At 38.9% G+C, this 17,348-nt stretch overlaps 1 protein-coding gene across 1 annotated transcript in view; it reads left to right on the top strand.

The window, feature by feature from the left end:
- LOC311263087 (ephrin type-A receptor 6-like) overlaps positions 1-17,348 on the top strand; it is a 55,460-nt gene that overhangs the window by 26,169 nt on the left and 11,943 nt on the right. Inside the window, exons 7-9 of the mRNA XM_084362958.1 lie at positions 5,774-5,929; positions 6,791-7,141; positions 17,111-17,235. Of these exons, the coding sequence (XP_084219084.1) occupies positions 5,774-5,929; positions 6,791-7,141; positions 17,111-17,235 (632 nt within the window). The remainder of the gene's footprint in view (positions 1-5,773; positions 5,930-6,790; positions 7,142-17,110; positions 17,236-17,348) is intronic.

Raw genomic sequence — 17,348 nt, 5'->3', positions numbered from 1 at the left:
ACTTATAACCCCTCATACTACGTCACCTGACTTTAGTTGTGCATGGTCTTTGGAAGCATCTGTTTTCCACAGAACTTAATGGGAAGGATTGGTGCATCACCTGCATGCCAATTTGGACTTGGTCGTGGTATTTGTACAGCATCTTTCAGCTTAATGTTTTGGTTTGAGCACCAAACTGCATACAAAGTTAGCGACTAGTTAATAAAGAGACAAGTACTCCCATTGGTAGTTGGTGGAGACCAAAACAGAGTTAGAAAGTGAGTACATTTTGGACTTTTTTGTCAGGTCAACTCCAAATGAATGTAAGTGTTGCTCCATATCTTCTGTGAGTACATAGGGAACTGCATACTGATGCATTTGTAATCTGAAGTTTAGGCTAGGTTGATAATTCTTGTGATGACAGCTTGTTGTGCTGCCCCCAAGTGGCCAAAGAATTAATTAATGCTAGCTGAAAGTAATAACTTTACATTTTAGTGACTCTTCCCTACTAGAGTGTTGCTTTTTATATAACAGTCACTGTAAAATAAGATTAGCAAGAGTCACAGAGGAGCTATGTCTTCATAAAGACAACACAACAACATGCCAGTGTGAATAATAAAAGACTATTTGAAGCACTTAATTGATTAGTTGAAAACTGATAGGCAAAATGCCAAATATTCACTGTTTCTCCTCCTTAAATCTGCAGATTTGTATTTATTTTTTGTCATATATGAGAATATGTTTAGGTTTTGGACTGCTGGATGAATAAAACGAGATATTTGAATAAATCTCTTCGGGCTGGTAAAAAATCAAAACAAACATTTTCGTTTGACATTTCATAGAACAAATGATTCATCAATTAACCAAAAAAATTAATCGACTGATAATGACAAAATAATTGTTACTTTCAGCCCTAAGGCAAATAACTAGTGAAACAAACGTGTCTGCATTATTGTTGTATGTTTTGTGTGTGCAGCAGTACCTGCTCTGGGGAAGTACTAAAAACAGTTAAAGTGAACAAATTGCATCTCTTGTGTCTGCGTGTTTGTGCACGAGATGTTTACAGACTTTTTGATGGAAACAGTGGTATAAGTATTGTAATTGCTTTTTGGTGGTGATCTCCCCAGCATATACCAGAGAGCGGGGAGCAGCTGGAAATTCAAATGAATGTGTGTGTTTGTTGCCTTTGGCAGGAGCTCAGCATAGGAGGAGAGTAATATCCAAGAGAACGAGGGGCCTCAAAAATTGGAAACCGGGTGACAAATTACTCTTCTCATGAGGAGCTAAGCAGCAACATGATTTTAGCGAGGGTTTCTGTTTGTGTCCATCTTTCATCTCATCCCTTTTACATATCTTTGCACTAAATTACGTCCACCTGTTTATGCAGATTGGTTTTCCATGTTTTCTTCTTGCAAAAATACTTAATTTTCTCTCGACTTTGCATGTCATCTCTGTTTTAGAATCCAAACCACCGACCGTCGCTATTTAAAGAAATATGGTGACCTCTTGCGACTGTGTATAGCTGCATCAAACAGAATATAAAGCCTTATAGAAAGCCCATTTGGATGGATCAACAATTAGTCAGATTAGTCATTGGCACATTTGTGCGGCACACAGTTTACGCTATATAATTAGATGTTTCTTGCCAAAATGCATTTCGGGAGTCGTGGTTAACTTCCCACCTTTTTATGTACACTAGCTTGTAGCTTCCACTTTTTATCCAACGACTAGAGATGCTTCCATTTGTCAATTATTAATCTGTAACTATTTTATGTTTTGACAAACATTTGATGGCTTCAGGTTCTCAAATGTCTTAATTTGCTACCTCTCCTTGTCTGACCTCATAGCAAACTGAATCTCTGTGAGTTTTGGATTGTTAGTTGGACATTTGACAACAAAACCTTGGGCTCTCAAAATTGTGATGGTTATTTTCATCTGTTTTCCGATGTCTTACAAACCACAAAAAATCATCTGCAAATTGGTTATTGATTAAAAAAACATCAGTCCCAGTTCGACAAAAAAAACATCTTTTTTCCTGCTGGTACAACTGGAGGTATTTCAACTAGGGCTGGAACTGACTATTTTCAATATTGATAAATTTACTGATTATTTTCTTGATTAATAATTTAGTCTATATTCTGAAAGTAAAGGTTGGTATAATTTCCCTCAGCCTAAGGGGACATCTTCAATTGTCTTGTTTTACCTGACCAACACTCCAACGCCCAAAGAGACACAGTTTGCTAATATTTACATTTTAGAATTTTAGAAGATGGAACCAACTAATGTTTTACATTTTTGCTTATAAATGACTAAAATTATTGTTCAGTCATAAAAATAGGAGCTGATCCATTTTCATCGACTAATCAATGAATCAGCTAATTGTTGCAGCTCTAATTTCAGGACCATGTAAGCCATAAGTGCTCAATCACCTAGTGTTATCTATGGAGAAAATTAATTGGATTTTTACTTAACCACTGAACCCAGGGTGCCCAAATTGCTCCCCACACTTCACCACTGTATGGGGGATGAACTGATGTTTGATATGCTTGAGGTGTCTTAATATAAAATTTATGGAAAACTGAATGCAAATCAAAATTAATTTTAAATGGTAATGTTTAAAACTACGGAAGCCCATTACATTTTATTTCCTCCATTTTCCCGTGATAACGAGTTAATTTCATTTGTTTTCTCGAGATCTCGAGTTATTATCTCGAAATAACAACTGCCGTTTTTCCGAGATAACGGGATCATTTTCTTGAGATCTCGAGATAACGAAACTTTGTTTTCCCGAGATAACAATATAATTAATTAGAGATCTCGAGATAACGAAACTTTGTTTTCCCGAGATAATGATATAATTAATTCGAGATCTTGAGAAAACAAAACGATAGTGTAGTATATTAAATCATTGCAGGAAACATCATTAAGTGTAGCAATGTCAGAGGAGCAGGAGCATATCGATCACCGTGTCACATATCTTTTCAATCAAGGCCTGACACAGGCTGAAATATTGCTATTACAGATAATATACACATTAGTACGTGTAATCTAAAAAGACGGTTAACAAGGCTTCAGCTATATCGGCAGCGCAATCTAAGTGAGCCTGATGTCGTCGTTAACTACATAGCTGACCAGCTACGAGGTCCCGGGCATCTCCATAATCTCAGGCCTAGCATATCACAGTCATTATCTCGAGATCTCGAGAAAATTATCCCTATATCTCTGGAAAACGGCAGTTGTTATTTCCTGATAATATCTCGAGATCTCGAGAAAACAAATGAAATTAACTCGTTATCACGGGAAAATGGAGGAAATAAAATGTATGAATGCATGGCCCTTTAGGGCTCCCTTATAAAACCAATTCCAGGCTGGTGTGACAGTCTGCACTTCCACTGGTCTCCACACGATGAATTATTCTTATCAGTTGAATAAATAACTGAAGTGTTGATGCTACAACTAGACTATAAATACTTCAACAAGTTTTTAGCCTCGGGTAGACTCTGGTAACAACAATGTAGCCTGAGGTAGGAAGCCTAATCCTCATTCAACCAGTACTCTCCCACAGGTCCCCCAAGCTGACATACATGTCGACACTTTAGAAACCAGAGATACTGCATCAGATACAATCTGCAGGATTCAGTGTTTCTACAACAGCTGAACACATTGAATAAGAATCTCCATTACAGCATAAATAAATGTACCAGGAGCAACTGCATTCAATTTCCCTCACTTTACCAGGATAATCCAGTCAGTAACAATTATCCTTGGTACAATACTGAATTCTGGGTAGCAGCTGGACATCATTCATGTGACACTGTATGAAACGTATTTCTGTATAATAAAAAGAGCTAATATCAACAGAAGGATTGCAGTGGTGATGTTTCTCAGCTGAAGCAATAATGCATCAGACAATAACAGACTTATGTAATATGGTTGGTTACTGATTATGTGAGGGAGAGAGGAAATAACTGTGGCTCACTGCTACATGGTTGCGCTTCCTACTTACTGTGAGAAAAATATTAAAATGTTGAAATTATAAAATCCTTCTGGCAGTCTACCATGAAGTCTTAAATTAAATTTCCCAATGCGTTTCCTTTTTTCTCTATTATTCCATTGTCAGTCATAGCTGGCATACTAATTTGATAATTTGGAAATAATTAACACACCCACACACATATTCTCACACAAATCATGCTGCAATCAAATGATCCCCAGATTCTAAGAATATTATATAACTGCACTATTAGTGCTTTATTTTTCGCTGCTCAGATAAGACCGGGGAGAAAGAGGCAATCTGCATTGGGTTTTGCCATCTTCTGATAAGCCTTAAGGTGGAGAGCGAAGGAGAGGAAAGCAGGAGGGGAGGTGGGGAAAGGAAAATATTGGAAGATAGATGAAAAGGTGAAAACTGAAAACTGTGGCAGAGCAAAACAGTTGTCGGAAAATTGGCGAGATAAGGGAAGGAGAGTTGGTTGAATTGATGGGGAGGAAAAAAAGAAATGGGAAGGTAAAACGGGAGAGAACTGGAGGAAGTAATGAGGTAGGAAAGTAAACCGAGGAAGGAAAACTGAAGAATACCTATGTCAGCAGAATAGACCTTGTAAGTGGATGGAGGTTTTGGACTGAAGCAGGCTATAATTGCATTTTCATAATGCATTATTTGTATGTTAATAGCTATTTCTTTAACCTGCCTGGCAAACAATATGAACTTTCCGCTGTTTGTATTCAAGGGAAACTGAAAGTAGGGACTCTATTAAACCCGCTGTTTAAACCAAATGGGCTCCAGAGTATTTCCATAGCTTACCTATTCCCCGCTCAATTTACCATCTGAACCATCTGAACTCCTTAAATATGCATTTTTTTCTGCATCACATGACAATAGCACATTCTGTATGTAAATGTCAAAATGCTGTTTTTGAGACAACACCATTACATCAAGTAAGATGAAGTCATTTTAATGCTGTACATCTTTTTAAATATATTTGACAGTTGTTCACCCAAAAATGAAGATTTAGCCATTATCGACTTACCCCCAGTCCATAAATCATTTGTAGAGCTTCACATCTAAACAGCATTGCAGCATTCTCCTAAACAACTGGGGAGTAGATGGGAAATATTGAAAATATTTTTTGAAATATATTTAATTTTTGAATATAGAAAAATAATCAATTAGAAATATAGAATTATATATATATATATATATATATATATATGATATAATATAACAATTTTTTACTGACATTTGGTTATTCTTGTCAAGTAATTAGCTAGTATTGGAACTGGTGAGTTTTACTTTGAGTGAATAGTCGAGAGCATTTCATTTTTCAAGTAACTTTTCCAAAATTCGATCCCAACATGAACAACCATCTGCTGTTCAGCTGTCTCGAGGAAAACCCTGTTGAGCATTGCTAGAGAGAAAAAAGAAAAAACAACATTTGGGTGCTGCTAGCACATAAAGTGTAACTGTAAACTACCTGAGATGGGCTATGAGCTGTTTGTGATGTCTTTTAAAACGTATTTATGGGTTGAGTTTGCAGTTCCTTATTCAGAGAAGGGGCTTTACGGGTGTGATTACAGGTGTGTGCCATTTGTTAGGACAAATGGACAGCTAATAAGGAGGCAACAGTGATCCATAGAGCCTAGAAATAAGGTCAGACCACAGGTGAGGACAGAAGCAGCTGTGGCCTTGTGTTCAAAGTATGTGTGTATTAGTGTGCTAATGGAAATGCAGTTGCATGAGAAACATTAACCTTGTGTAACTGGCTCCTCCTTCTCTATCTCTCCACCTCTCCAGCTTGTAGGCCTGGCTTCTTCAGTGCGTACGCTGGGAACAAGAAGTGCTCCAAGTGTCCTCCACACAGCTCCAGCCACGACCAGGCCGCCACCATCTGTCACTGCGACAAAGGCTTCTACAGGGCTATCAAAGACTCCTCCACCATGTCTTGTACAAGTTAGTAGTTTCCAAAAACCAAAACTTTCTCTGACAGCTGAGACATTCTTAGTTTCTGTTTGCATGTCTCTAATTAATTTTCGTCTGTGGCGCCATCTCTCCCCCATCCATCTGCTCTATTTTTTTTATCTTCGCAATATGATTGAGCTAAATTTAAATATATGCCTCCATAACCTTATGCATACATATCTCAGCGCTGAAAAAAAAAATCCACATCTGTTATTATGTACCTCAAGATTCTGACAGTTGAATCGATGAAATTGACAAGTAGCATGCTGGAATAAAACACTTAGGGCACTCTGCGCGCTTACCACCCACACGCGTACACACAGATATTCAAAGACCCGCTCAACTTTAGTTCTGATCACTTTGCCAAATCAGATGTTCAGTGGTGAAAATCGCGGGGGGGGGAGAAATCTGAACTTTGTTCCTTCCAGGAAATTGACACATAGGCTGTTGGAATGAAATAATGTAGAAGAAAGCCAACCACCCACACACCTCACACACCTACCTTCATACACACAAACACACATGCATGAAGACACTTCATGATGAGTGATATAATCACTGTTATACCTAATACTGATGATTACATACCAACCTGAATTTTTGCAAAGTAGTATACTAAAGGTAATGTGCTGCTCATTTCATGACTGTGAGTGGCTCTCCCAAGAGGGTTATATTGTCTGAAAATGCTCCAGTGATCATAAATCATCAATCAGACAATAACCAAACCCCCTCCATATGGGTCATCCTATATCTGTACAAGTGTATTTGTAAAATATTTGTTCAAAAATACCCAACAAGGTGATCATTGAGTTATCAATTGGTAGTCACTCCCTCTAACTACTTTCTCCTCAGGGCCGCCGTCAGCTCCCAGGAACCTGGTCTCATTAATCAACGACACAGCTCTCTTCCTGCAGTGGATGCCTCCTAGCGATACGGGAGGCAGGAAGGACATCACCTACAACATCCTGTGCCAGCGCTGCGATGGAATTGACGGCGACAGTGGGGTGATACAGTGTGAGCCGTGTGAGCCAGACCTGCGGTTCATCCCTCGGCCACTTGGTCTGACCGGTACCTCCGTGGCAATAATAGATTTTGCGACACACGCCAACTACACCTTCCATGTGGAGGCTGTGAACGGCGTCTCTGGGCTGGGCGTGGCAGCACGATCGCTGGCGAATGTTAGCGTCACTACACACCAAGCCGGTGAGTTGCAGACATCTTATTCACTTCAGTGCAACTTTACATTTCTGTTTGTTTTAATGTCTTCAAATCCAGCTGTGAAATTTATAATTGACATGCATTGATGCAGTTTCTTGGCTTGGATAAGATTCCCATTTGAGTATTAATTTCATGAGTGCTTAGAAAGATAGTGGATAAATTGATCGATCCATCAATGGACAGTTAATTGCAAACAATTTTGATAAATGATCTTTCATTTATTCTTTAAGGTTCTCAGATAATTTGATTTGCTGCTTTTCAACGTTTTACATCACTATAATTGAAGAACTTAGGGTTTTGGACTTGTGGACAGACAAAAAAAGCTCTGGGGTCTTATTTTTAGTACTATTTTCTGATCAAGTTAGGCTGTAAAAAATATTTTCAAGATGAATAATGAAAACAGTTCTCTTTTCATAACTACATGAATCAATTTTAAATATTTTGCAGGGCTGAAATAGTCCACAGTAAGCTACAAAATATTGCGACACATTCATCATTTTAATCCTGCTGGCATGGGCAAAATGGCCATCTGCAATGGGGGAATTTTCCCAGTGGGCCATTCAGCCTGTGGGATGGCAGGGAGGTGAGAAAAACAAGTAAAAATTGTTTTCAAACTTGCAAAAAACTAACAGGTTGCACAAACTATCAGGAGTTTTACTTGTTCATAAATTCTTCTTTTTGCAGCTTGCCAAAAATACCCGCTGCTCCTGACTGCCTGACCTGAGAATTAACAAGGTGTTCATCGAAAAAATACCAAACGCAAACAAAAAGTGTATGGACAAATAGTCTGCTTTTTCCGTTTGTGCATTGGTTGGAGTATCTGATAGATAGATAATATAGATAAACTTTATTTCGGTGTCACTCCACAACACACATTAAAAATACAGAGGCAATATAAAAATACAGTATTCATTACAATCTGTGTACTGGACGAGTGGCACAACTGTTGGTCAAATGCTTATAGTGATTGCTGGTAATAAGATGGTCCACTGTGTAACTACTGTATCTAGATCTAGTTGAGTTACATTTCATAACATTGGTGCAAAGTGGCTGAAGTACACTAATGATTGCAGTTGCATCTAAAAATGGCACAATTTAACAGACAGGACATCTGCAGTATATGTATTACATTTGCTCTTCTTTTGCTGGACAGATTGTTGAGGGTTAACATTCAGCTAGCCATATTTTAGTTTTAAATATTACTACATATTAAAATCTACATGCTTATGCTTGACATATGCATATACTGTGGTTACATAATACCTGATTCATAGCTCATGAATACTGTTTGGGAGCAGATGAAGATATTTATGCTACAGTTACAGACAGGCATTTATTTATTCTGCAGCTAAATTGTCCTTATGTCTTCTTACATAGTCTCTGTCTCTCTGTCCAGCTTAATGTGTCAATAGGTGAAGCACTTTTCTGACCCTTGAATAGCTGACTGAGCCACTGTGACCTAATTCTACTCCTAATTAGCATAACCTGGCTGACCTAGAGGTCATCTATAACAAGCCGTCCTCAATGCATCATCGTCTTGGCACTGAATACAGGAAAATGAGAGAGTTCAACTACTGAAACCTGAACCTTATATTTTAAGGGCAAAGACACTGATGGAATAATTGATGGAAAAGATTGAGAAGCAGGAAGGAAAGAGAGTTGATGAATAAATTATACAGGGATGTATGCGTACGTGTTCCCCCCTTCAGCATGTGCAGCAAGCTAGTGTTGAGATGAAAAGCAGATGAGAACAAGACGGACGCTCTCTAGTTATCAGTGGCTCGGATGTAAAAATAAAGGATTGGGAAGTGGGTATGTGGTAACATGGAAAGTGCAAACAATATACATATCCTGCAACAACACATTTCATGGGATTAACAATTATTAAGTCAGTAGGATTCATCTTCTGGAGATCATGAATGTTTTACCAGATTTCATGGCAGCCCATCCAATAGCTGTTGAGATGTTCCAGGCTGGACCCAAGTGGTGGACCAATCAGAAGTGACTGAGTCTCACTCACCAGATGTAGACTGTTAGTATAAGCCTACTGTTGACTACTGAAACAACAGCAGCGTCCAAGCTAGCTATATACTGTAACATGTTGAAATGGCAAGCTACCCCAACGTCCACCTGGTTCGCTCACAGTACGAACCTAAAAAAGCTGGTAGCTGTTACCTTTCCTTTGCAAGGATTTAGCCATTTCAATGCCAGGGCTCGTCTCCCCAAGTGCAAATGTTCCACCAAAACAAGCTCCTCCTGACTATTTTGCAGGCGGACCATGCCCAAGACGATTGTGATTGGTTTAAAAAAGTACAAGCCTGAGCATTTTCCTCCTATATACCGTAATGATAATGCTTGCAGGACAAGCATTAGTGACAAAGAAACAGAGAAAAACATAATTTCACATTTGTTGTCAAGTGACTGTGCAAATGCTCCCGTTCTGTTTATGAACGACAGACTTTGAAGTGTAATTCAGAAATATGACCTTTTTCTTATTAATTTCGTTTCATTTTCCACCAACCATTCTGCAGGTATTGGCTCTCTGTAAGGAGTTAGTGTAGTTGTGTTTATGCGTCCTTCAGTTTTTTAGTCAATATGGAGTGGTTGGTTTTTATATGAGAATATGTACATTGAGAAATATTGCGTTTAAGCAATATATTTTTATAAATTAAATGTTTTGCTGATAGGCTGTCACCACACCGTGGAATACCAGATGTCAGGTGTGCAGGTGTCACTTCGTCCCCTTCTCTCTGGCAAAGGCAGCTCGGCTGATGGGAGGAAGTTGGAATGCAAAATAATGTCTGTCGAGGAGGAGAAGCAGCCTGTGGGGATGTTCCCATTAGGTTGTTTAGAGTGGATTATCTTGTCAAACTGTCTTTTCTCAGCAGACATACTGTATGCACACAGCCAAACACGCATGCAAACAAGCAGGCACACAAATCCGTACACATACGACACTTGCACATTCGCCTCAGCCATGTACCACCTACAGCTTCGCATATGGTTGGTTAGTCATTTCCTAGCTCTTCTCTGTGCTGTCTCTTGTTTGTCTCTCTCCCACACACAAGGCAAACTACAAATACCCCTTTTTATTTGATCAAGTGTCATTATATTTTCACAATAGATATAGTTCCATGTATAGATATAGATCCATTAGAGGGAGTGCAATAACACTTTAATTCTGTGGTTCGATACAGGAAAGAATGATCCTGATCCCTTGTTTGCAGTTATATAACTGCCCTGCATACTCCATGTGGAAAAAGGGTGAATAAAAAGGAAACTACACGCTCTACACCGTTCATACTGTTAGCTGTTTTCCACGGCTCATAATCCTCTTCGTAGGAGTGCAATTCATAACTGCAAATAATATTAATTAACAAGAAACACTTAGCATAAATTTGAGCTGTAGGTAAAGGAAAATCTTCCAGGAAGCTTCTTAATGATGCTGTCGTATAACAGGCCAATATTTGAAAGTCTGTTTAAACTCTTGGAAGCACAGCAGAGCCTCAAACAAACACTCCAAAACTTACTTTAAATTCAAATGAGATGAAACATTCATCAAGTCGAGAAAAATGCTGGTTGTATGTCTGCGCTTGTCTAAACTGATGTTTGGATGGACTCGGGATGGACAGGCTCATCGCCAGTTAACGCAGATGCTGCAAGGTGATTCATTTAATTGATTGTGATATTATGCCAACGATGGAATAATAACCAATCAACAGCAGGATTAGCAATTAACTTGATTTTGTTTTAGTGAGGAGCAGCAGGACAATTTATTTTCTCTTGGCACGCTATCTGTTTGTAAATTGCTTATTAATGCCTCATTATGCTTTTAATTATGCTAAACCAATTAATCAGAATTACTAATAATCTCTCTTCCCGATTGCCAGTGTGCTTGTCTAACTTTGATAAGTTGTGATGCTCAGTTAAGAAAGATATATGATCGTTTCGTCTCTGGACAGAGTGAAGTGTTTGTTGCCTTCGATGATACTGGAGTTATTGGTCAGTTTTGTATCTCTTAGAGCTGAGCGGTATCTGTTTAGTCATGGACTCTCAGAAAAATACTCCTGATTTTCTTAAATTACCTATTTTGGCATGCTCTCCTCCAAACTTAATCTCACTTTGTAAAGCAGGATGCTGGTTCCCTCCTGGTGGAAGCTGATGAAAGTCAGCTGTTGTGAGCAGGATGATCTCTGTGTTCATGAACACTGTAGAGATTGCTCAACAGAGCGTTTCTCACTCCCACAAAGTTCACTGCAGTATTCTGTGAAGAGACAGAGAAATCAGAGCAAATTGTGAAATTCATGCTCCTACAGCAGCAGCAGCAGCAGCAGAGAGACAGCCACAAAGATAGACTGTGTTAAAAGAAATCCTTACGTAAGATAAAAAAAGGAAACATTGTGTCCCAGCAGAGGCTGAAAATATATCGTCTGTTGAGCCGTTGAAAGTTTGGACTAAACATCACACCTGTGAAGTTTACGTGTTTTTAATGAAGGGACAGATTAGTTATTACATTTGTGCAGCCTGGCAGAATCAAAATGTATTGAATCTAATCGAATCAATTCACTGAGAGAATGTGAGATTTAATGATGCATTGAACCACCGCTGAAATAATCGAAATCGAAGAGGTGCTGGTTTAAATGGTTAAATCCCTACAGAGTTGTGCTCATTGTCATTCAGTTGATCAGTCTCTACTGCTCTACAACTACAGGTTTTACTTGTGTTCATCATACTGGAAACTACTTTAAAATCAGATGAATAAATACTTCTTAATAAATTATTACAATTGAGTAATTAGATGGTATGTGTGTGTTTTGTCCTGTGGCTAATTGTTTGTAATATTTAAAGTGGCAACAGACAACTTTTCCCCGCCTGAGCGTTTCCGTGTGGTATTATTGTTGTTGCCGCTGTTGCAAAGACAACTGGATCGTTTCCGTTTTCCTCAGAGTCACAAGTAACAACAACAGCGGAGGAAATGTGAGTTTATTCAACCATTTAGTTTATAACAGAAATGGATCCCCTGTTATGTAAGCTTTCTTTTCCTGTGGGTGACCAGGTGCCCAGTGGCAGACAGAATTGTATAGTAATAGTGAGGTTGACCAAAGTAAACACTGATGGTTTCTTTATTCTATTTTCATTACATTGTGCAATCACCTTTTACTGCATAATGATACGCTGAAGCAGAATACTTGTCTTGTGGCAGTTTAAGTATAATAAGTGGTTGTCCAGAGGTTGAAACAGTAACATAAGTGTATCCAGGTTTATCCTCTGGTACGTAGTTTGACCACGTATGGCTGTCGAGCTGCCGCAATCACTCAACTGATTAGTCAATCGGAAGCAAATTCATTACCAACTATTTTAATAATCAATTAACCATTTCATTCATTTGTCAAACATTTGCTGGTTCAGGCTTCTTAAATATAAGGCTGTTGGTTGGACAAAAGAAGCCATTTAAAGACGTAACTTTGGGCTTAAAACTTTGATGAGCATTCTTCACATTTCATGACATTTTATAGACTAAATGGTTAATCATCAATAATCGTCAATAACATTAGTTACAGCTGTCATGTACAGTGAGTATGTAGTTTTCGTGCTGTGTCTGGCAGTGTTGGCACTTATTTAGTGCTGTTTTCCCTTTTTCCTAATTTAATACGTCCATCTTTTTTGTTTGCTTGAGCACAGACTGACAGTTCACCGGTGCAAAGCAAAAATGAACAGTTCCAGTTGCAGCGTTTTATCAGGACATATTTAAAGACTGTGTAATCAGCTTAACATGGTCATGAGGATATTGGGCTGGTTGGCAGTGTTTATCTCTCGGCAATGTTTTGAGATTATGAAGCCCTGCTTCTAGCTAGCTCTCTCCTCTCAAACAAAAGCAAAAAAAAGTATGTGAGCAAAGAATTCATTAAACTTGTTATCATTTGAGTTCGGCTCGTTTGCTATGGTTCTTGTGAGCTGTCAGCAGTTTCACTCATCCTGATTGATTGTATTTGAATTATTTATTCAATGTATAAATGTACATGTAGTGTACTGTAAGCCATATAACATGCATGTTGGTTCAGGTAGAAAGGTTCACCTCATAGGGGAAATTCCTTGGTTTGTCTTTTTTTTGTAAAACCCAAAAAAATTTTGTCTCTTGTGTCTTTTTTATCGTGAATATTTTGTGAAAAAACAATAACAACACGAGTCATGCAAAGTTCTCACACGATTAATCCGCGTGTAAACAGTTCCCACTGTTTTGCGGTGTCCTGATTCAGGAGATTTTATCTTTTTTTCACTTTGCTCTTTTCCCCCTTTCCTCCAGTGGATTCTCTTCTGTTTTCATCTCCCTGCTCTGGGACTAAGGCTGACTTCTATTTATATGCTCAGATGCTGGGGAGATGCAACCTCATGGGATTTCTTTACAGCTCTCCCTGTTCACTCATTCTTTCTCTCTCTTCTCTCCCCTCTGTCCTTCCTTTCTTTCTTTCTTTCTTTCTTTCTTTCTTTCTTTCTTTCTCTTCGAGCATCTATAGTTGAGGGGTTAGTTTATTTTTACATGCTGCCAATAGCTGGAGCTCATAGATTTGTCAATTATCTTCCGATGTGTGAATTGTGATTCAACCGTAATGACCATAAGTGTTTCCTTTCAGCCACTCATGCATAAAAGTGGTTATCAAACCAGTGGATTGATTTATCCTGAACCTAAAATAGCCTCTTGCATAAGAGTTTGGAGAGTTTTCTCATTTTGCAGAAAAGTCCACACACACACACACACACACACACACACACACGCCTGGTGATAGATACATAACATTAAACTGTATGCTGTGGACAGAAATCCCCTCTAGTGCTGCGATTCTCACAAACATTCTCATCCCCGAAGTGGGTTATGCATACTTATCTGCCTGGTTACACTGAGGCCAACTAAAAAACATCTTCATTGAACATGACATTTACAGTATTTGCACTATATCGTTTAGATATGATTTAACAGAGTCAGTCAAATCACAAACAATTATAGTCACAAATGTACTTATTCATTTAAAATCTTTGGGTATATTCATGCAAGAGTTTAAGGATTTAATTAAATGAAGACTAATATCATTTTAAATACGTGTAAAACTAATAATAAGCTGTCACAGGTATGACCCTCTTGGTCATAAACAACACAGTCTGGACCTTGTTTTTCGACATCCCTGCTGGTTTCACATGGACTGATATGTATTTTGTAGCTGCTCCTCTTCATATATGTCGATATTCGCCTCAGGTCTTCTGTGTGCCTTTACTTGCATACACTTCCACTTTTGCTGCGGATGACTGCAGATGTCTCACCGCTGTGGGCTAAAACTAAAATGAGAAGTAGCTTAAACATTGTGTTGATGGACAGAAAATTAATTATTTTGAAATAATTCATTTTTCAAGTAGCATTGCAGGTTTTTTCTTAGTTTTTTCATGAGACAGAAAGTTGAATATGTTTTGGAGTTTGGACTGTTAATCAGAAAACTCCACTTCGGGTTCTGAGATTAGTATTTTTCACCAATTTCTTATATTTTCTAGAACAAAAACGTATTTATTCATTGGAAAATAATTTGTAGATTAATCAAAAGTGAAAATAATTCTGTGCTGCAGCCCCGCTACCTGCCTCATATCTTACCTCTCTGACAGATTTCTCTAAAGATACTGATGTTTAATATTGTTCCATTTGTAATAATGTCAGTAATCCAGATACGACACAGATGACGGATCTGCAAAGTAACACAGTGGAGTTTGTCCTCGCCTCGCCTCCGTACACATAGCGTTCTGTCAATACATGCTGTATGTTTTTGTTGGTGTGTCTGCTGTTTGCCATTAATAACTGCAGCAGGCTGTCGGACTGAGAGGCTTGAGATATTCCCGCAGCATCTCCGGGCGCTCTGTGCAGCTCAGACACCACCTGCCACCAGGATAGAGAGGGCACATGTTACCTGGAATAACATGGCTGACATGGCAGATGGGTGAGATGTGGCTCTGCAAACTGTTTAATAGACAGCACAGTGCAAAGATCCAGATCCCATGTGTGATGCTTTATACGGGGCTGTAACTAACAATTGTTTTCATTATCGATTAATCCATGAATCGTTTAGTCTATAAAATGTAAAACTAGTGTGAAAATGCTCACAATTTCCCAGAGCCTTCAGACTGCTTCTTTTGTCCAACCAACAGTCCAAAACCCAAAGACTCTTCATTTATTAGCATGCAAATTGTTAAATTTAAGGAGCTGGAACCTTCAAATGTTTTTTGCTTGATGCAATTAATTGATTGAATGGTGGATAATGAAGAGAGACTGTTGAGTGTGTGTCAAGATTTTAGCTTCTCACAGTACGAAGCCCCACAAGTTCAGACGACACTTGGAGACTAAACTGTAAATTAAAGATGCACGATGCAGTGTCACTTCATTCTACTACAAAGCTTTCTTGTTCCCTATTTTGTTTTTTCAGTAAGATGTCACACCGCAGTTGCAGTTTCGTATTAATCAGAGACAATGCTTAAAATAAGTTACATAGGAGCAGCAGTGTTTGCAAGCAAAAGCAAGTGTGTGAAGGTGGAGGGTCTTCAAGATATTGCATGTTCCAACAGACTTGAGTCGGGAGTCTGAATATGTGCGCTGTAGGACGCACTTTAAATTTACATATCTGTCACCTCAAGTGCACATTTTTTGCAGGAGTCAGCATCAAACTCTTGCTTCCTGCACACACCATCTTTCTCTCTGCCCTTTTTTTTGTTTTAAAGCTGAAATTGTCGAGCTGCTGGACTGTGAAGCTTCCTGTCTGGGCCGAGCCGCTGCCCGAAAATCGCGGCTTTTTGACAGAATGTGAAGGTCGCATCTGAACCCTAATGCATCCGACTTAATACGCTGATGCGTCACCTTTCTCAAGTGCCCCATCCGGCCTGTGGCCTTCTGTGTGCTGAAGACTATCTGCCTCTCTGAGGATGAGGACAGTTTGAGACTTCATTCTGGGCTTGAATTTGTATTCCAACAATGATCTCCCAAACATCACGCTCGACAACAGAGGGACTGGATCTATTAGTTTGCCAAATCATATTCTGTTCAAGCGAAGGCTTTATGAATAATTAATGGTAAATATTTGAATCTCTGCTAGGTGATTTTGTGTCTCCTCAGCAGCCTTCTGTAAAATATTCCCCCAAATTCAGCAGTGATGACAAACATGATAAACAGTAGCAGTGGGTCTAGTGGTTTGGTTAACAAAAATGTTTCTCTCAGGCTGCACATCATACTGAAGCTGGACAGTGAAATGGTTGTTCCTTGGCCAGACTTTCCCTTTGGGTATTCCCGGGATACTAAAACAGTTTCTCTTCCAAACTGCCAGCAGGTCGTTACATTTCTCAAAAGGTCTTTTACTTGAGACTGTCTGCAGTTAGCTGCAGAGTGGAGATGTTGTGTATACGTCATCTACTTTTCTCAGGCTCTATTTCAAACTATCATCTATATTATTTATTTATTTATTTTTTTTCCAGTCTGGAGTTGTGAAACTTGTTCAAAGTTGACACCTTTCCTGTGATGGCTGGAGACACTTTTGAAATGTGTTTTGCAGTCGTGTCTCTGAACTCGGTGGATTCACTTTAGAGTTCACCAGAGTGGCCCGAGCAATAAGTGGCCGGAGTCATTCATTTCTTCATCCCCTGGGCCTCTCAGACAGGTGACTCTGGGCTGCTCAGTCCTGCTGCAAACTGGCCATTTGTCTTGCTTATGTTTCTTCCAATCTTTATCCTTTTATGTCAGTAATCACTCTTTGGTACATCTACATTTCAGTGGAATAACCAAGAGTACAGAGTTGGAAATATCTAAGGATCCATGGTTTGAAAAGATGTTTTGTTTACTTAAATTTTCCCGTGGGCATCATTTTAAAACCTCCAAACAGCCTTCTCCTCACAGCTGACTCAAGTCCCTGCACTCCTCCACTGCATCCTCAGGTCCTGCTCTGGTGGGTGTAGTCAGGAAAGACTGGGCCTCTCAAAACAGCATCGCCCTCTCCTGGTCACAAGTGGAACAGGCGCCCTCAGACATAGTGGACTATGAAGTGAAATACTATGAGAAGGTAAATAAATAAGGCTTCTTTTTTTTTACTACAAGTTTATGCACCATATGTGTTAATGGTTTAGCAACAACAGCGGCTTGTATTACAGTTATTTTAGCAGTGAAATGAACAAC

The sequence above is a fragment of the Pagrus pagrus genome, assembly GCF_965226575.1.
Source record: "Pagrus pagrus genome assembly, chromosome: 1".
Taxonomy (NCBI): domain Eukaryota; kingdom Metazoa; phylum Chordata; class Actinopteri; order Spariformes; family Sparidae; genus Pagrus; species Pagrus pagrus.
Note: the sequence above shows the minus strand (reverse complement) of the source record. Positions and strands in the feature narration are given on the sequence as shown.